The 21,728-nt window shown below is 36.5% G+C and overlaps 1 protein-coding gene across 1 annotated transcript; it reads right to left on the bottom strand.

The window, feature by feature from the left end:
* Nucleotides 1-6,044: 6,044 nt before the first annotated feature.
* On the bottom strand, nucleotides 6,045-8,045 carry LOC124848989 (5-OH-xanthotoxin synthase-like). The gene is made up of 2 exons (XM_047326821.2): nucleotides 7,109-8,045; nucleotides 6,045-6,772 (listed from the first exon to the last, which is right to left on the bottom strand). Exons 1-2 carry the CDS (start codon nucleotides 8,000-8,002, stop codon nucleotides 6,164-6,166), a joined length of 1,503 nt encoding a protein of 500 aa, XP_047182777.1. The 5' UTR covers nucleotides 8,003-8,045; the 3' UTR covers nucleotides 6,045-6,163.
* Nucleotides 8,046-21,728: the final 13,683 nt, after the last annotated feature.

Raw genomic sequence — 21,728 nt, 5'->3', positions numbered from 1 at the left:
AACTAGCTTGAAATCATGCTTTTCTTCATATTTTCAGAAATAAGAGAGCTGGACAGGTTTATGCTTGATTTCAGTGTTTTTGTGCAGGTTTTAAGATGAATTTGGTGAAAGAAGTGAAGAAGGAGAGAGATGAAATCAGAAAAGACATCAAAAAGTGCAAAAGGAGAAGCCGAAGTCACCGCTCAGCGGCAGTTTACCGCTGAGCGGCAATCAGGAGCTTACGGGAGATCCGCTGAGGGGCAAAATGGCCGCTGAGGGGAAGAAACGTCTCACGCACTTACCGCTGAGCGGTACTTTACCGCTGAGCGGTACTTTACCGCTGAGCGGCACTTTTATGGGCTTGGACCTAATTTTCTGTAATTTACGAATAATATATAAGCTTTAGGGTTTCCTAGGGTTAGGTATCTTTGGCTGGAACGAAGCAAACACTCTCTCTTCCACCCCGGTGAAGGAGGATCTTGGATGCTGAGGCTTCCTCTTCACCTTTTTAGGGTTTTATCTTTCATTCTTTCATTGTTATTCATCTAGGTTCACCATGAATATGGTGAACTAAACTATGTATGTTTGTTGGGGAATCAATGTAATCTTTTGAAGCTCTCATATATGGAATTTGTTTTTACATCTTTTATTTAAGATCTATGCTTTCTTTCATCATTAGTTAGGGTTTTTCCTCTTTGCTTAATGCTTGCATTGTTTAACTCATTCGATGCATGATTATTGGTTTTGTCGATACGGGCGCGTACGGGGAAGTCTAGATCCGGGGAATTTCTCCCAATATTATATTGGTTGTCGTTAAGCTCCTGTACTTATGAACTAATTATTAGGAATGCTAGGAATTGTATGAACTCGTGATTAGGGAGAAGCCTTCTTGAAAGGTACTTTAGAGAGTGGCATTAACAATGATGATTTGAATGTTGAATTCCTAAAATATATGAGAGTGGATAAGATGAAATTGACCCCCAACAACATATTCATACATATATTTCATTGAAAGTGTTTATCTTTTGCTTTCTGCCATTGATCAAAACTTCATGCATACATATTTAATTTTCGTCTTTTGCATATAAAAATCCAAATATTTCGTCTTTAAGTCTTAGCTAATCAATAAACCACACAACTAAACTAGGCCGTGAGTCCTTTGGGAAGAACGATACGTGGTCTTACCAAGTTTATTACTTGAACGATTCGGTCATACTTGCCGATTGAAAAACAAGTTTTTGACATCATATTTTGGTGATCATAAATTTGTTCCATCACCCCACACCCTTAAATATTTAAGGTTAGGTTGGTAACCTTTCCACAACTCATAAGGAGTTTTACCGGTTTTCTTATGGGGGATTCTATTTTGTAAAAAACATGCAGTAAGCAAGGCTTCTCCCCAAAGGTTATCAGGTGCACCAGAACTAACAAGCATAGCATTCATCATTTCCTTAAGGGTTCTATTTTTCCTCTCAGCTACTCCATTAGACTCAGGTGAATATGGTGGGGTCACTTCATGGATTATTCCTTCTTTAACACAATAGTCATTAAAAAGCACATACTCACCACCTCTATCTGATCTAATCCTTTTAATTTTCTTATTCAACTGATTTTCTACTTCTACCTTATAGGTTAAAAATACATCAAAGGCTTCATCTTTATGTTTGATTAAGTAAACTTTGGTATATCTAGAATAATCATCTATAAAGGTCACAAAATAATTTTTACCTCCTCTAGACATGGTTTGTTTCATATCAGCTAGATCAGTATGAATTAACCCTAATAGCTCAGTTTGGCGTTCTACAGAAAAACATGTTTTCTTTGTTAATTTATATTCTACACATATATCACATTTTCTACTATGTTTATCATGCATATTAATCAATCCTAGTCGTTGTAATTTCAAAACATACGAGGAATTCACATGTCCTAATCTAGCATGCCATATATCATACGAGTCAACAATATAAGCAGAAGAACTTGATTCATTAATATTTTCAGAAACATTTAGAATGAAGAGTCCTTGATCACAATATCCTTTCCCCACGAACACATTATTTTTTCTCATGATGATCTTGTTAGACTCAAATGACACTTTAACCCCCACCTTTCCCAATACTGCTACAGAGATTAAATTAACTCTGATTGATGGCACATGTAGCACATCACTCAAGGCTAGAGTCTTTCCAGATGTGAGTTTGAGAAGAACTTTTCCTTTTCCCAGAACAGGAGTGGTCCTGGAATCACCGAGGTAGACATGTTCTTCTTCATCCCCCTACACTAGTGTAAGAGGTAAAAGCACTTCTGTTTGCACAGATATGCCTAGTAGCACCAGAGTTTACTACCCACTTGCTCACATTGGTCATCAGATTCACTTGAGAAACGACCGCAGCAATAATGTCATCTCCTTCGGCTATATTGGCCCTAGGAGGATTGTCGTTTCTCGCTCTACGTCTGCACTGTGGTGCATGATGGCCTGGCTTCCCACATACGAAGTAATTTCCTTTCTTTTTAAAGGTGGGTTTAGATTCATGGGTACGAGATTTAAGAAAATTATTTTTCTTTTTGTGATCAGGTTTGTATTCGTACCTTTTTGGAGCAGGTTTTACTTCTACCATATTTGGTTTCACAGATAAAGCTTTGGCCCTTGTAGTAGCAGACTCCTTCCTGTTGGTATCTTCAATTATTATGTGTGTAATGAGTTCTGGTAGAGACATTTGCTTGTGCCTGTGTTTCAACTATTGTTTGTAATCTGTCCAGGATGGCGGCAATTTCTCGATCAGAAGTTCTGAAACAAATTCATCCGGTAGTAGAATGTTTTCTGCTTTGATGTCTTCGAGCAACTTGTGGTATTCATTGATTTGAGTTTTTATGTCCTTGTCTTCAATCATTTCTCAACGGTAGTAATTTCCTATGACGAATCTTTGTCTGACGACATCTTCGACAGTGTATTTGAGAATCAACGAGTCCCAAATGTCCTTTGCTTCCTTGTAGGAACAGTACACATCGAACAAATCATTAGAAAGTGCACTAAGCAGAGTGTGTCGGCATACCTTGTTCGCGTAAGTCCACTCTTCAACTAGTTTTGAGTTTGAAGGAATAGTGGAGTCGAGCTTCGGAGATGAAAGAGCAGCAACAACTCCATACATGTCTAAAAGGGTGGAAACGCGTTCTTGCCAGCGTCGAAAGTTCTGTCCAGAGAAAATCTCAATTTTTGACACGTTTGGAAGAGATTTTGCGAAGACCGTCTGGGTTCCGGAAGCAATGGTTTGGCTCTCTGAAGGCATGTTGTTGATGTCAGCGATAAGTCCTTAAGATTGTTGGAAAAGCTGACAAAATAGTATTTCCTGAGGCGTGTAGAGTCACTGTCCTTAAGGACTTATCCGCGGTGTGTTGCGCAAGTCCCCCAAGATACAACAGGAACTTCTCAGAATGTCTGAGGATCTCAAAACTAGCAAGGAACTCTCAACAGAGTATAAGAATAACCCAGAATATTTTTAGAAGAGAGAAAGAACTAAAGAATGAAATTCAGAAAAAGAAGAATGAGAAAGACTGAATTTGGTGTGTCTTGGAATGGGAAAGAGCTCTCTATTTATAGAGCTAGGGAGGAATCAATTAAATAAAAGAAATTAAAAAACATTAAAATTTTAACGTTGCAACAAATAAATTATTTGAACGTTGCTTTTAAAATTCTAACGTTGGCAATTAAGAGAAAGTTAACGTTGCCAATCTAACGTTGCAACAACGTTTTCATATTTTGCAATATAATAATAATATATTATAACATTTAACTCATTCGATGTCATGATTATTGATTTTGTCGATATGGACACATACGGGGAAATCTAGATCCGGGGAAATTCTCCCAATAGCATATTGCCTAGACATAGGGATATGAGGGCTGGTTGCCTTTAAGCTTCTGTGCTTCATAATTAATTATTAAGGATGCTAGGAATTGTATGAACTCGTAATTAAGGATAAGCTTTCTTCGCAAGGTAATTTAGAGAGTGGCATTAACATTGATGAAAAGAATGATGGATTCCTAAAATATATGAAAGTGGATAAGATGAAATTGATTACCCCAACAACATAGTCATCTATATAATTCGTTCAGTGTTTGTGTTCTTCTTTTCCATTGATCAAAACTCATGCATACATGTTTACTTATTGTCTTTTGCATTTGAAATCTCAAGAATTTGTTCACAAGTCGTAAATAATCAAGAAATCATATAACTAACTAGACCCTGAGTCCTTTGGGAGAACGATACTTGATCTTACCGAGTTTATTACTTGATACGATTCGGTCACACTTACCGAGGGTTAAACAAGTTTGTCATCAAAAGGCTAGTCATAATGTAGGTCAACAAGAGGCAAAAAAGGGATCTCTATTTCAATGGTTGGTCATTGCAACATTAAACACAAAGACAAGTCAGTTATAAGCTAAAAACAAAAAAAGAAGGAACAAAATGAGATGGAACTAGACGGAACCTAAACATGGGTGTTTCTAAACCAAAAGAAAGAAAGAAAATTTTTTTTATCTCTTTCATAACTAATCATTGCAACGTTGAGCACAAAGACGAGTTAGTTAGAGACTAAAAACGAATAGAGAAGGAAGAAAACAAGATGAACCAAAACAAATCTAAACGTGGGTGCTTCAGAACCGAAAAAGAGAAGAACAAGAGAAGACAAAGCTTCTCTTTTTGGTGACAAGGAGAAAAGAACGAGTTTTGCAAAAATAGGAGACAACAATTGCTTTTGCAAGCAAATAGAAAATAAAGAAAATAACCCTATTTAGGACAGTATAGATTATGGTTGACATAAAACTGTAGTATATACCAATATAGGCTATAGGGGAGGAAGAAAACGAGAATAGAGAATAAAGAAAATAACCTTATTCAGGGAAGTATAGACTACAATTGACATAAAATCATAACATATTTGTGTATAAACTATAATCCCATAGTCAGTGAGACTATTTAACTTTAGAGGCTATAATTACTCCAAGTAATTGTAGCAAATACTAGTATAGAAAGAATGTAGCATATCCTAATGTAGTGGTATTTTAAAAAAATAGTGTCAAATAATAGGTTTTTGCACCAAACTAGGCATATTTGCCTATAATATTACCAAAATGGGCAAATTCAACCAAATTTACGAAAATGGGGAAGTCGTGAGGGGCCCAAACGACTTCAAATGAAGAAGTCGTGCCCCTCCTGCACGACTTCACACTGTTCATAGCAACAGTGTTGAAGTCGTGCACCCCAAAAACGACTTCTGGGTCCTGTAATCGATTACCATTTTTTGGTAATCGATTACACAATGTTGAAATCCTGACCCCTGCAAGACTGAAAATGGACGAGCGTTCACTGAAAATGGACGAGCGTCCACTTCTCCTGCCGAGCGTCCACTTAGCTAGATGGACGAACGTCCTCTTAGCTTTCTGGACGAGCGTTCTCTCTGCCTGTCTGGACGAGCGTCGTCGAGATGCGCTCAGTGGACGCTCGGCAGGAGAAGTGGACGCTCGTCCATTTTCAGTGAACGCTCGTCCATTTTCAGTCCTGCAGGGGTCAAGATTTCAACATTGTGTAATCGATTACCAAAAAATGGTAATCGATTACAGGACCCAGAAGTCGTTTTTGGGGTGCACGACTTCAACACTGTTGCTATGAACAGTGTGAAGTCGTGCAGGGGGGTCACGACTTCTTCATTTGAAGTTGTTTGGACCCCCACGACTTCACTTTTAGTCAATTTTTGCCTACTTTGGTAATAAATACCACATTTTTGCCTACTTTGGTAACAAAGCCCAAATAATAGATTATGGTTGAAATAAAATTGTAGCATATATCAATATATATTATGGTTCTTGGAGTAATGATAATGTAAAATAAAACTATATAATTTTAGGTTACGGTTAGTTCATAAAACAATAACATGTATGATTTTATTTTAACCGTAGGCTATTATTTGGTAATAGTTTCAAAAAGTCACCATGAGTAGATTTAGTTCTTCATAGTTTATTTGCATAATCAAATCATATATTAAATTTGTACAGAGTAGAACTAAAAGGAATCAAAATAAGAAATTTCTAATTAAGCCATAAATTAAAAATTGCAAAGCATAAATTTTGATAAAGTACCCTGAAATACATCTTTATTTTCTACTTTTTTTTACTATCACTAAGGCATTAGATACGACACTTAGCCAAAACACAAAGAGGATTCTTCTTATGATTCGTAAGTCCTGGCAAAACTGTAGAACCTGTGTCGTTTGTTTCAGTTCCTTCTACCAATTCCCAGTCAAAGGAGTAAAGAAGGTTAGCAAGTATAACATCCAACACAGCGAAAGCCATATGCAAACCTGGGCACATCTTACGACCAGCACCAAATGGAATGAAACAAAAATCTTGTCCACGAAGATCTACAGTGCTGTCTAAAAACCTCTCTGGTATAAACTTTTCTGCATCTTCCCAAGCCTCAGGGTCTCTATGAATAGCCCAAGCATTCACATATATCATTGTCTTCGCTGGAATTTCATAACCATCTATTGTAACGTTTTCCCTTGTTTCTCTTGGTACAAGCAATGGTGCTGGTGGGTACAACCTTAGCGTTTCTTTTATCACTGCTTTAAAATAGGGAAACTTTTGAACATCATCTTCATCTAAAAAGTCTTTCTCACCACTTAAACTTCTTATTTCTTCTTGAACTTTCTTCATGATTCTTGAATTTTTTACTAACTCAGTCATTGCCCCAACTGCTGTGGCTGTAGTGGTACTTGTTGAGCCAATGATGATGTTCTGTGAAAGCAAATCAGAAGTTAATAATTGAATGAACATAAAATTCTCACATAATGACAGAGATTTGCACTGTTAACTATGATTCAGAATAGTTAATAATAAAAAGAGTAATAACAATTAAATTGAGCTCCATCACTTGTGAGGTGATGCAAGTTTTTTCATTCAATTTCAAGCATTAATCTGCTTCTAAAAATTGTTTTTCACATCATATTGAAGGAATTTAACCGATCTTATCAATGAAAACTCAAACAAGAGTGATGGATGTTTTCTGCAGGAATTGAAATAGACTAAGGAAAGAGAAGGAATTAAAGGAATCAAAGGAATGGAAATTCAAACCATGATCACAGCTTTGATGTTATCATTAGTGAGATCTATGGAAAACGAATGGTGCTGCTTCTGTTGAAGCAAGACATCAACGATGTCCTCTTCCTGTGGAGTCTTTTTATGAGAATCTGCAACGTGTTCATCAATGACTTCTTGGTAGAAGTTATCCATCTCTTTGAATGTCCGTTCAAGACGTGTATGAATTCCCCTGAGTTTATCAACCCAACCCATGAAAGGAATATAATCTGAAACAAAGAAGGAACTCATCATGGTTTCACACTCACTCAGCAACCTATCGAACTTGTTCCTTTCGGTTCCTTCTTCTTCATACCTTCTCCCCAGAGCAATTCGAGAGATAATAGTGCTGGTAAGAGACACTATCACTTCACTCAGATTGGTAACTTGTGAATTTGAAGCATGCATGGAAATTTTCTTTATCATCTCTTTCACCTCAAAATGTCTTAATGAGGAAAAGCATGAGACACGTTTGGAGCTAAGGACATGGACAACACAAAGTTTTCTGATTTCTCTCCAATACTCAGTATATGGGCAAAATGCTAAGTCTAACCCATTATAAGACAGTTTCTGTTGGCCAAGTAATTTTGGTCGTGCACAACATTCACGGTCGTGATCTTTCATTACCAGTGTGGCTAGTTTTGGTGAGGAAACAACTATTCCTTGCTTTAAACCTAATCGAAGGGAAAATAAAGGACCATATTTCTTTGACAGTTCCCTTAGCTGCATATGAAGAGAAGAACTATCTAGTTGGTGAATATTTCCCACTATGGGAAGACCTTTAGGACCAGGTGGAAGTTGTGGATTTTTTAAAGTTTTGAAGAAGAACAGCAAAAACACAAGAAAAGTTAGACAAAGAATTAGAAGTGATGAAAACATTGTCACCTGCATATGAACAGAAAGAGAATCCTTGAAACTTACTTTTGACTGATATAACTCCACTAGGTTTTCAGTTTCCTCCTGTGGTATTTATAGGAGAGGAAGGTTAACCTGGAAGGATTTAGTGATTTTTTTATTTTTTTTGGAAATGTAACGTATTTTTTTTTAATTTTTATGTGTTGAATGATTATCTTTAATTTTTAAAAAAATATAAAAGAAATTAATTAAAAATGTAGTAAACTTACATTATTTTTCTTAAAAAATAGTCATTGAATCCATGCATGTCACATTTACAAATTTTGAAACATGGTCACTGTAATTCTTATTTTATTTTTTAAAGGGTTAGGTACATTGTTTGTTTTTGACGAGTTGTTGATTCTATGTTGTCTTTTATAATGTATTTTTGAGTTTTTGTTCTGAAGAGTTTTGTTTTGCTTTTATCATAGTGTCCTGTGGGAGAATCTTTAAATTTTTTTTTTCAATAGTAGTATTTAAAATATTAGAAAAAACAGTAATATGAAAAAATATTTAAGAAAGCAATAGTTAACAAGATTATAAATGATAAAAAACATATTCAAACTCTTCTTTAGGATTCTTTGAAAGTGTGTTTAACCAGAAGAATTTTTTATTAATAAAATAATTTATTGTACAAATTAATACTAACTTATTATATTTTAATTAAATTTTATTCTTAAATATAAATTTATAATTACTTTAATAAAGATAAATTAGTACTAAAACAATTTTAGAAATTTTTTAAGAAATTTAAAACAAAGGCTTACTCATAATTTAATCATAATATATATTGGAGTGAGAAAGCTATTGGTTTATGACTGTTATGTGGTCATATTTATCCTATTTATATATATTATCATTAAAAAAGTGTTCTATAACTTAACACTATTATATTTTAAGTAAAATTTTCTAAGACAATAAATATTTTATTTATGAGATTAATATTGTAAAACCTCATAAATTGGTATTTTAAAAGTGGTGATAGTCTAAAAATAGTGAGATTCAGCTATTTTAATATTAAATGATTTTATTATAAATAGTTTTGTCATAGACGAGTTTCATTATTTTACAACGTATCATCTCTCTACAAACCACTTTTCTAGAGTTCTCTACCTTCTCTCAAAGAATTCTAACTCTTGAGTCATCTCTTTGGCGATCAGGAGGTGTCTAGATGATCACAACGACGGGGTTTAAATTTCTTGCCAATCAATTTCTTTCAAAAAACAAGTAAGTTTCGACTCATTTTTCCTCTCTCGTTCCTAATCTGTTTTTAGAAGAAAGAATGATCATTGCATGTGTGATCATGCTTCTCCTAGTCATTCTTGGTTAATCTAGAGTTATAAGGACTATGTTTGCTTCCAATTTGGTGTTTCGTAGGATCGTCTCGAGATTCCTTACGTGTAAAGCAATTGGTGAAACATTCTGGGTCAGGCTGTTTATGGTGAGGTAAGGGAAGCTAGACTTGTTTTAGGTTATGATTTTTGTGTTAAATTAGTATATATATATATATATATATATATATATATATATATATATATATATATATTTATAGTAATTGTGATAGTATTCTTGATGTTGAGATATTGATACTAGCTAGTCAGAATGATGTTTGTATGTTTGATATTATCATGATTGTATGAGATGCAGTTGTATTGTTGTGTGAAATTGAATTCAAAGTGTTTGGAGTGAGTAGTGATCTAAATCATGAGTTCTAAGCATAAAATACAGGGAGGGGGTTGATAGGTGAGTTTGAGATATAGGTATTGGAGTGAGAAAGCTATTGGTTTATGACTGTTATGTGGTCATTTGAAACTCACTAGAGGTATTATTTGATTGAAATCTGATACGGAACATAGAGGTAGTTCATTGTTGAAGTATTGGGGTGTTTCTAGTGAAAAATTGGGGTTTTAGGTAGTGAGATTTTGAGGTAATGGTTGTGAGCTATTTTAGGAAGTTGGGAGACTAATATCAAACCAATTATGACTTGTCTAAGCATTTACTGGAGTAAAATATGGTGTGGAAGTGTTAAATTAATAATGGTGTAATTTCTTAGTGAAATCTTGAAACAGAAAGATTATGAGTAAACTGAGGTATTTGGGTATGTTATCTAGTGTATTAATACTTGTCCATGCTAATTGATTGTTGATATTGAGTCTTTCAAAAGATAGAATTGATTTTCGACACTTTTGAGTTGTTGAATTGGTTTGGTACATCTAATTCCTATCCAAATAAGCAATGCAATACTCTACTTTCATATATAAATATGTTTTCGTATTAATAGTAGTGTTACAGATTCTAAATTGATCATTTAGATATGTCTAAAATGTACCAAAACCAGAAAAATCAAGTTGTTGCCAAAAACTGATAAGAATAATCGATTATTCCAATCAGAGGGTCTTATTTTCTTCAAAGCTCTCGACAATAATCGATTATCATATGCGATAATCGATTATTGTTGTCCTAAAATCACCACTGCAATAGTTTAAAGAGTTTTTAGGGTTCTGGTTGTCCGTTTTTGACGTTCTTTAGGTCATTTTAGGGGTTTAGAACCCTTCTAGAACTGTTGGTTAGGGTTTCAAGGTTGTTTTCCTTACCTAAAAGTGGGTATCGAGATGCCCTAAAGAAATTGAGTTATTGTGTGATTTCTGATAACTTGTAAGAGTGTTTCTATTTCTTTAATGTATGATAAGTAGTCTCATGTATTGGTATATTATGTGAATGTGAAATGATATAAATGCTTTCAAAGGTATGGAAGATAGTTCCAAGGAGGAACTTCTTAGTGGATGTTTCAAGTGTTGTTAGTTTGAATGCAGGGAGCCTAATATTGGGGGTTACTAATGATATACATTATCAAATAGAGAGGTTTGACGCATATGGTAAGAATAGTAGGAGGTCCAAGCCTGAGGGGCATTTCTCCATTTGGCAAAAGGGCATTTGAAGACTAACCTTGTGATGTGTGGTTGGGTGAAACCCAATTGGCATGGGCTTTGCAAAGCATTAGTGGTCAACAGAAGTGCACAACCCGTCATAGCTCTACATTTATTCTAAGTCTGGACAATCAATTTAGATCATTGCATGTTAAGATGTTTAAGTTAATGTATGTTATATATATATATATATATATATATATATATATATATGATTCATGTATGCTATGTTATAAACACTAGTACAATATTTGGTTTTAAACTCGCACAATATACATCATTTCACACTAAACCGCTGTCTATCAAAACGCGGTGGCTGTTGAGAGGGTCGCACCTCTCACAAAAGTTGTGCATATAAGAATGCAGTATAGACTAGAAATCGACTCCTAGGTCGTCTCACAAGGACCAAATATGGTTCAGTCTCGGATCAACACGTAGTTGGGGGGGGGGGGTTGATTGTTGTTTTGAAATGCAAAATAAATTAAAACTGAAAATTAAATGAAACAGAATTAAAAACGTTGAAGTAAAAACGTTGAAATGAATTTTAAGGAAAGTAAAACCAAACGGTAAAAGACATTTGACAATAAAAACAAAAACACTTAATTGAAAATGAAATTCATGAAGGATTCAACAATTGAAATAAAATTCTTGAACAGTAAAGCTAAAAATAAAACGTAAAAGAAATTAAATTTGAAATTAAAATTTTCTTTAAAACTTTTCATATGTGTCGTGACATGTTTCATTGAAAACAAAAACTGGAATTAGGTTCCTTCATCCAACATCGTGCCTTCCTACATCCATACCACTTGATTTTACAAAGAAAACATTACTTCCACTTCAATTAATATTTCTTAATGAAAAGCAAATTAATTTGTATGCACACCATTCTACCCACGACAATCTTCTTCCAAAAATACTAAAAGAGACAAATTCAAATGTAAGAAAAGGTCCCACATGTTGACTAAATGCTAATAGATTTTTAGAAGAAAGATGTTTGATTTTTACAAGGAGAAGAAAGCTTTTACGTAACACACACCTAATCTACTTCTTCATTCTCAAACAAAATAAATTTACTGCAGTATTCCAGCCGTGACACATGTCCATAAATCACCATTTACTTTGCTTCTTTTTCACTTCTAACAACATTAAAATACAAGCATGAAACAATACTTCATTATCTATCTCAAAACAGCCATTAACATTAGCATAAACAATAAAAGGATTCAATCAAAAGTGGATGAAATAAAACTAAATGAAAGAAGGAGAATAACTCTTTAAACAAACCGTAACCTTGCACCACAAATCTAAAGAAGAGAAAACACTTCAGGATTAAATTTCAAGTGGCGGATGTCAGTTCATTCCATCCAGCTCAACCATTCTCCATTTTTCCAGTGCCCTCACTACCCTACTAGAACTCCTGCTAAAACAAGTGGCGGCTCGTTTTTTTCAGTGCAGGCCGAGACCCTGGATTTCTCCCTGCTGGGCTTGCTACTCACGTGCTTCTGGATGCTACTTCCCTCCACACCAGCTGGACCTACAGTGCTGCTGGACTCCCGTTTTTCTCACCGTCACACCACTTTCATGCTAGCTGGAAAATGAATGAAGATGGTTGGCCTGCTCCCCCTTCACTACAAGAAAAACTGAAATTACCTACCAATATTTATATACGGATTCTAATCCTTATGTAATGTAAGTATTACATACGGATTTTATATACGGATTTAGAAAAATAAATTATATATAGATTTTATATACGGATTTTTATTTATCTATAATTCGTATGTGGATATGTAAGTAAGGCGCGTTGTGGCGGGAAAGATTTATAAAGACTGAAATTTATGTAGTGGCCTCAACGTGTGTATAATTAAAAGTGAATCTTTTCTACCGAAACTACATACGGATCTGGAAAAGATTTAATTAAAAAAAATTATATAGTATTTGTATTAAGAAACCCTCTTGCCCCAGGTCTTAATTTCCTCTGCTCTCTCAACGAAGAACCCTCTTTATAGAAGATGCTCCTTAGACTTCTCGAAGCTTCTCAATGAAGGGCCTTAGCAAGAGAACTCGAAAGAGGAGGAACGCGCCTCGAAAACCCTAGGTTCGCGAGGATACTCCAGGAGCGGAAAGGATTTGAAGCGGAGTGAAAAATAGGAAGATTGTTCGGTGAGAAATGCGATTTAGGTCGCGTGTTCGGTGGAAAAGGACGATTCAACGACTGAATCGGTGAAACAGTGCCAAAATGAGGATGTAATCGATGGAAAAGGCTGTAACGAGGACAAATGAAGTCGCAAAATATGATTTGGTGATGTCAATCACGACGATGAAGGCTCTGTGAGAGTCATGAGGTGAGGACATTCGCGAGCTCGAGAAGAAGCTAGGTTGAGGTTGTTGGACTCGTGAAAGCTTAAACCGTAGCCGCTGTGTGACCGGGCTATTGTTCCATAACCACTATTGCATCTTCTCACCTCCTACGAGGGTTTCCAAGGTTAGTGCATTCATATTAGGTTTAGTTAATTACTTTGTTAAATATGGTTTGGATTGGGCATGTTTTTGGAAAAGGGTTGTTTGAGACCTATAAGTATAAAGAATAAAGCCACACATAATGGGGTTATCAAACTGATGTTCCTTTGATACCATACTTTAAGTATAATCTTATCTCAGTTTCGAAGCTTGTTTCTCCAAACATGTTTCTCATTCAGAAGTAATTTTTTTTTTACTAATGATGGTTATTTTGTCCAGGATTCGAGAGTGGAGGCAGCGGGAGGGATAAGTTGAGAGTGAGATGTTCAAAATTAAAGCTAGAAGTGTTTTCATTTCAGTTTTACATAATTTATTCACTTTTTTTTTCTACTGTCATTGTTATCATTGTGTTTTGACTAACAATATTTTTTTTCTTTGGTTAATAATATGACTTATTGTTTACAATAAGTTGAGTCTTATATTTTTATCATAATATCTATAGGTTGTTTACCTTTTTCAGCCTTACTTGATATCTGTGCCTTATTTTCTTTAGTCCATTTCAAGTATAAGTGTATCTAACTGCCTATCTACTACTATCCATTAGGTGTTTCAGGGGAATACTTGAACTTCTACAAACAAATCAAAGTTTCATGTAAGTTTTGATAATGAAGCTTTAAATGTAATTTTGAAGCCTTTTTCTTTAATTGTAAGACTATTGTTTATTTTGATGCATTTTTGTGTTTGGAATTGGTATTGGTTTGGGTTTTGAGATTTCCACTGATATCATTTGGTGTTCCAGTGGTAGTTGTAATTACACCTTCATTCTGTGTTTACTGGTTTAGGTTCTTCCTATATATATGTGATTAGTTTATAGGGTATAAAAATAGGGTTAGGGATACTGAAGTGATGGATTTATTTATAAATAAAACATTATAGAATACATTGAAATATTTGGGAGAAGGGTTTTGGATGAATTTGGGAGAAGGGTTTTGGATGCATTTGTCTTTGTCTGGTGATTACTCTGTTATTTGTGTAATGAGTAATTGTAGAATTGCTGACATTACTACTTAAGCGATTTTTTACCAATCAATGGCGACAATAAGTGTTTAAAAATCCAACACTTTTGCTAATTAAGCCACGCCACGCATAGATCAGACATATCTTCCGTGTGCACTTTTGAATTAAAAAAACAAATGAATGCCCATCATTCACGTGCTGCACCTCCACTTCTATATATATTTTTTATTGAGTCATATGAAGTGCCGTGTGCTTGCTGCACAATCCATATTCTTTCTCACTTTCCGTACAGCCCATGTGAGCTTCCAAATTCATTTTTAATGCTAGTGCTCTTTTTGGTGGTGGCCGTGTGTGTTAGAAAATGTGGCAGCTGCATTCCATCTCCAAATTAAAATTCGATCATGCATTCTCCATGCCCCACTTCTCCACTTGAAGCTTCTTATTTCTTCATTCTTTATTCTTTACATCATCCTTTCTCCATGTGCTGAACTCCTATACTTCCACATGTGCATGACCAATTTTGGCTCCCAAGGCCGTGCTCTCCATATTGATGCTCATGGGCTGCCTTCTCAACAAGTGATTCTTTCATGTCATCATGCACCATGCCTTACTTCCCACTTTGACGTGGTGCTGGATGGTGGACTGGTTTGATCAATGCGTACCCATTAGCTAAACTTTAATTTCTACTATATACAGGTCTAGGTTAGGAAAAAGGAAGTTTTTATTTTATGACCATCACCCTGTGACTAATAGTTGATAGAACTGTGTGCACCTCAAACTCAAATCCAGCCAAACAAGTTAGAAAACATTTTTATTTTATGAAATGAAGAGAATAATGTCTGTGATGAATTTGGTCCCAAGAAAATGTCACACTTCATATATGTGTAGGTGTCCAATTGAAACCACTCCACATCAATTATTTACATAGAATATGGTGAAAGACAGTTAAGGGGAAAAGGAAAAAATCCACATGACCCCCAAATGGTCCTGTTAGAAGTTTCGCACACCAACCACAACAACCAAAACACCTACTTATTCTGTTATATGGAGTGTATAATTTAAGGACTTTGAGGTTGTGCCTTTTGAGAATTGCGTGGTGATTACTCAACTCTAGTGTGTTCATCCCGCATGCTTATTAATGTAACTTCCTTGTACTGTCTTTTTCTTACAACTTTCTCCTTTGATTCCACTAGGTTAGTTCCCAATGAAGTTACTTTTCTTACTAGACATTGGTAACTTAAGTTGAATGTACATGAGGAAAAAGTTTGAAGGAACGTTAACTTAAAGATTGTTACATTGGACATGTGTTTGGTTTCACGCTATTGGAACTAAATTTGAATATCTAAGTTTCCAGTGTAAAATGGAGAAGTTATTTAAATTAGTTTTAGTTTGATTCAACATGTCATACATCTGAATGTGCAAGATTTAGATTGCATTCTTTCTATGCCTAATGTAAGGATGAGAATTACAGATTTGAGAATCTATTTAATATTTTTTAATATACATCAAATATCTTTTTGATAATAGTAAGAGACAAATAATTTTATAGGGATTAGTCATGAGTTTTGTCCTCTCCCTCAAAATATCTATCATAATCAAGAATTTTAATTCTATAGATACTTAAAAAGGTAACTATTTACTAAATGTTTTAGTTTAGTTTATTTTACTTCTTTAAAATGACTTTCTTGGGAGTAATCAGTTTTATGGTGTAACATCCCAAAATACAGTAATCACTGTAATTCAGAATTTTATCACAATTAACAGTAACAGTAAACAGTCTTTTCATAAATAACAGCTGCTCCCAAAAGAAAACAGCACGTAATATAAATAAACAGTACAGTACAGTAAATTACAGCAGAGTTTACAGTGTTCAGAATTTCAGCAAAATACAAAACAGATCTACAGGAACAAATCTGCAGAATTATATACAGACTGCCAAATACAGCACAGAAAAATTAACTAATGCTGCTACTACAGAACTAATCCCTACTGCTCCGATTTTACTTCAACGTCCACAAGGTTGACATCCTCCAAATTTTCTTCTTCCAGTATTTGCTCAAGGGATGCACCACCATCTGCTCACATCCACAACGGATGATCATTGCATTTTTACAAGACGGATTATACATGGACAGTAGACAACACAATGGAAAATGCAAGGGTAAGCTTATGATATTTAATTTATACCATCATCACATACATTTACATTTCAGTCCACGCATACAACATACAAGCTCATCAGTTAACAATCATATAGATACGTATATAAAAGACAGACCGTCCGGACTGTATGAACCGTGTAGCTACAGGCGTCCTTGCACCCGAGTGGTGTGGTAACTGTATTACACTCGACAGCTGCCACTCGAGGTTAACCCTATCCAAAGTACCTCTAAGGAATAGAGCCTCCTGCCATTCCCACGCATGACTACTCCCTTCTACGTGAAGATGAGTATCACGGAATATCAGGATGGACCAAGCCAGCATTAGCATGCCCACAGTCATACTTTACAAAACTCAATAATCAATCATATCAGAAACGTTCCTCCTTGGAACGCTAATAAAATCCAGTTCCAATAATTCGTTCAACATATCATTCACCATATTAAACAGTTCACTGATTCACATTTTCATTCCGTGTCCCACTCTCTTAATTTCACAAACGTTCATCACTTAATCAACAGGACTTAACATGTTACAGTACTCCTACATCCTCATTTCTGAACAAAAGAAACGAACCATTTATTCACTTAACACGTTTCAACACTTCATAATTTGAAAATACTGATCTTTAAAAGATATGGATGATACTTAGAAATATTTTGAAGGTAAAGAATCCAGGTAGAATCCAAAGGATAAAACCCGTAAGAAAATGTTTAGATAAACAATCAATATAATTGATTTAAAAAAAAACAACACTGCCAGTCAAAGAACGAACGTTCATTAACAATTTGGACGAACGTCAATTACGTTCGCTCAGAATTCAATGGTAAGGACGAGCGTTCAGTTATATAAAAAGTAACCGAACCCTCCTTGAACGAACGCTGGGTCAATGACCGAGCACAATCAGAACGAACGCTTGGTATAAACCGAGCTCAACTTAGAACGAGCACTTCAGTATAAGACCGAACACTCTGTAGAACGAACGTACAATATAAGGTCGAACGACAATAAGGACGAACGACAATAAGGACGAACGACAATAAGGACGAACGCTCAACATGAGGCCGAACGTCAATGAGAACGTACGCTCGACTTAAGGCCGAACGTCACTTATTTATAAAGTTTTAAATATTTATCTATACTGAGCAGAAACGAACGCTCATTCACTCAATTGGGGGACGCTCGTTCTCGAGCAGAATTCATTCCAAATGAATGAATTCCAATCTAAGTCATGTTAACCAAAAACCGAACGGTCTAAGACCGTACAGTGACGAGCGTCATTTAGCAACAGAGAATGATCAGAAATTCAGAGTTTTCACACTTAGTAGAAATTTTTCCAGATTTCCATTTTTCAACTTTATACTTTCATTTCCAGATTTAATTCCCTTCAGACACCATCATCATGCAAATTTCAACATTTAAATCATTCCAACCACACAATAACCATTCTCCATTTATCCATAATCAACTCAATCATGCATTTAAATCAAATTCATCATCAAATAAAATTCATATAAGCCGTATCAGTTCATGACAGATCCATCCAAACCAGAATACATATCAGATATCAGTAAACGTTCTAAATACTCAAACATCATGTTTTTCTTATATGAATCTCAGATCATAAATCAAACAGTATAAATTAAACATATAAGCTTCCCTTACCTGGTCTAGCAGTAAACTTTTAACAGTGTAACTTGATTCTGTCCAACTATGAATTTCTACCCAATCAGCTCTTTCTTACGCTCCTCAACTAGATTTAACCAAAGAGACTCAGAAACTCAGATTTTATTCTTTGCATGCAACTGAAACAGTGTTCCTAGAACTTCTAGAATTAGATTATGGTTTGGAACTTACCAGTTACAGGATCTAAAGAGGTTCGGATCAATTCGAAGCTTACTGCCCCGTGAACGTTTCTATGGTTTCAGAAAACTGATTGGAGTTGAATGAAGTGAGTAATGGTAGAAGGAAGATGAAGGTTCGTAGAGAGAAGTTTGGAGAAGATGAAAGGTGTGGTTTTCTGAGGAAGACGAAGTGTGCGTATGAGTGAGAGAGTTTCTCAAAACTCAGAATTTTGGGTGGATTCCACGTCAAACAGGAGAGCGTCTCCCAGTCTGCCACCTGCACATCAAACTCTGATTTGGAATTCTCTCCCGTGACACTTGGCGTGTGTGCATGCACAGATTGGTGCGTTTTTAATGCACTGAATGTGTGCAGTGGTGCGTGCTTCAGAGCGCGATGTGGCACTGTATTAGTGCACACCATAACAGTATATATTTCAGCAGATTTGAAATGGGATTTAATAGGATAAGCATTTGATTATACTTCATAAATCTGGTTTAACAAAGAATTATCATTGCTAATTTTATAGGGTCTTACATTCTCCCTAACTACAAAAATTTTCGTCCTCGAAAATTCAGAAATTATAAGCAAATAAGTGCGGATATAAATCCTTCATTGCACTCTCCACTTCCCACGTTGAATCTCCAGTGTTAGCATCCCACACTACCTTCACCAAACGAATATCCTTTCCTTTATGCAGCTTGGTGCGTTCATCTTCAATGCGGATTGGTTGTAGCTCCAACGTTCGGTCTGGATGCAGTTGAATGTTTTCCAGTTCCAAGACATGGGAAGGATTAGCTATATACCTCCTAAGCTGAGACACATGGAAGACTGGATGCAGATTGATAGTTGAGGAGGCAATGCGAGTTCATAGGCTACTGGTCCAACCTTCTTCAATATTTGATACGGCCCTATGAACTTGGGAGACAGTTTCTTTGGACGCACAACTCTTCCTACTCCAGTGATTGGATTTAGTCTCAGAAATACATGATCACCTGCAGCGAATTCCAGTGGTCTTCTCCTCCTATCAGCATAGGATTTCTGTCTGCTCAAAGACGTCTTCAACCTGTCTTGAATCAACTTAACCTTCTCGGTTGTTTGCTGGATGAGTTCAGGTCCAGTTAGCACGTTCTCTCCCTCTTGAAACCAGCAAAGTGGCGTTCTGCACTTCCTCCCATAGAGAGCTTCAACGGTGCCATTCCAATGCTAGACTGGAAACTATTGTTGTACGTGAACTCCACCAGAGGCAAAATCTCATCCCATGCGCCCAAATGTCTAGGACACACGTCCTCAATAAATCTTCTAGCGTCTGGATGGTGCGTTCGGACTGGCCGTCCGTTTGCGGATGATATGCTGAACTCATCTGCAATTTGCTCCCCAACTCGCCTTGCAGGGATTGCCAAAACCGAGATGTGAATCTCGTGTCTCGGTCAGAAATGATGCTTGAGGGCACTCCATGCAGACGAACGATCTCATTTATATACAACTTGGCCAAATTAGACATTGACATCTTCAGATTCACGGCCAAGAAGTGTGCGCTCTTCGTCAATCTATCCACGATCACCCATATTGAGTCATGATTCCTAACCGTTCGTGGTAGATGAGTCACGAAGTCCATGGAAATGCTATCCCACTTCCATTCAGGAATTTCCAGTGGCTGAAGCAAACCACCTGGTCGTTGGTGTTCGGCCTTAGCACGTTGACATGTCAGGCAGGAAGCTACAAAACGTGCTATATCACTTTTCATTCCAGGCCACCAAAACGATTTCCTAAGATCTTGATACATCTTAGTCATACCGGGGTGTATGCTAAGACGACTATGGTGTGCTTCCTCCAATATAATCCGTTTCAGTTCACCATCATTAGGAATGCACGTTCTGCCCATGTAACGTAACATACCATCCGTTCCAGCATTAAACTCTTTGGCTTTTTCTGTACCGAGTGCGCCAAAGATCTTCCCCAGCTCCTCATCCTCACGTTGCTTCATCCATATACGATCAAACACATTGCTTGATATTCTAAGGTTGCAGCACTTGATGCTGTTCGGTTCTAATTCGAACTGCAACCTTAGATCTCTGAAGCTCTCCACCAAATCCAGCTCCTTCACCATCATCAATGAGACATGTATCGCCTTCCTGCTTAGAGCGTCTGCCACCACATTTGCCTTCCCAGGATGATAGAGCAGCTCAAACTCATAGTCTTTCAAAAATTCTAGCCAACGCCTCTGCCTCATGTTCAACTCCTTCTGATCAAATAAATATTTGAGGCTCTTGTGATCACTGAAGACTTGGAACGTGGATCCGTATAGGTAGTGCCTCCAAATCTTCAATGCAAACACGACCGCTGCCAACTCTAGGTCGTGTGTGGGGTAATTTTGCTCATGAATCTTTAATTGGCGAGACGCGTACGCTACTGGACGTCTCTCCTGCATGAGCACACAGCCCAGACCCTGGTGAGAAGCGTCACAGTACACTTCATATGGCTTGGACGTGTCTGGAATAATCAAAACTGGCGCGCTCGTTAGTTTCACCTTCAGCTCCTGGAAACGTTCCTCACATAGATCAGTCCAAGCGAATGGTTGGTCCTTTCTAGTCAATCTAGTAAGAGGAGCCACTATCTTGGCAAACCCCTCTATGAAACGTCTGTAATAACCTGCCAGTCCCACAAAACTCCTCACTTCCGTGACTGAACGCGGGCTCTTCCAATCTAGCACTGCTCTCACTTTAGAGGGATCCACTGAAATACCTTCAGACGATATCACATGCCCCAAAAACTGCACCTCCTTTAACCAAAATTCACACTTGGACAGCTTTGCGTACAACTCTTTCTCCCTCAACACGGTTAGTACTGTTCTCAAGTGTTCTTCATGTTCGGCATTGGTTTTGGAGTAGATGAGAATATCATCTATGAACACAACTACAAATTTATCCAAATAGGGTCTGAATATCCGGTTCATGTAATCCATGAAGATGGCTGGAGCGTTCGTCACTCCAAATGGCATTACCACGTACTCATAATGCCCATAACGTGATCGGAACGCTGTCTTCTGGATGTCGTCCTCCTTCACCCTGATCTGGTGATATCCTGAACGCAAATCAATCTTAGAAAACACTGTTGCCCCATGCAGTTGATCCAACAAATCATCAATCCTTGGCAAGGGGTACTTGTTCTTGATGGTCAGCTTGTTCAATTGTCTATAATCTATACACAGACGAGAGCTACCATCCTTCTTTTTCACCAAGAGCACAGGCGCTCCCCATGGTGACACACTCGGTCTGATAAACTGCTTCTCCATGAGTTCTTCAATTTGCTTCTTG

This window comes from Vigna umbellata, chromosome 11, assembly GCF_029865625.1.
Source record: "Vigna umbellata cultivar VRB3 chromosome 11, Vumbellata_1.0, whole genome shotgun sequence".
NCBI lineage: Eukaryota > Viridiplantae > Streptophyta > Magnoliopsida > Fabales > Fabaceae > Vigna > Vigna umbellata.
This window is presented reverse-complemented; position numbering and strand designations above follow the sequence as displayed.

Excerpts from the sequence above, each read along its gene's own strand:
- LOC124848989 (XM_047326821.2), bottom strand. The coding sequence starts at position 8,002 with ATGCAGGTGACAATGTTTTCATCACTTCTAATTCTTTGTCTAACTTTT. Across the intron at positions 6,773-7,108 it reads ACATCAAAGCTGTGATCATG|AACATCATCATTGGCTCAAC; the intron begins GTTTGAATTTCC and ends TTGCTTTCACAG.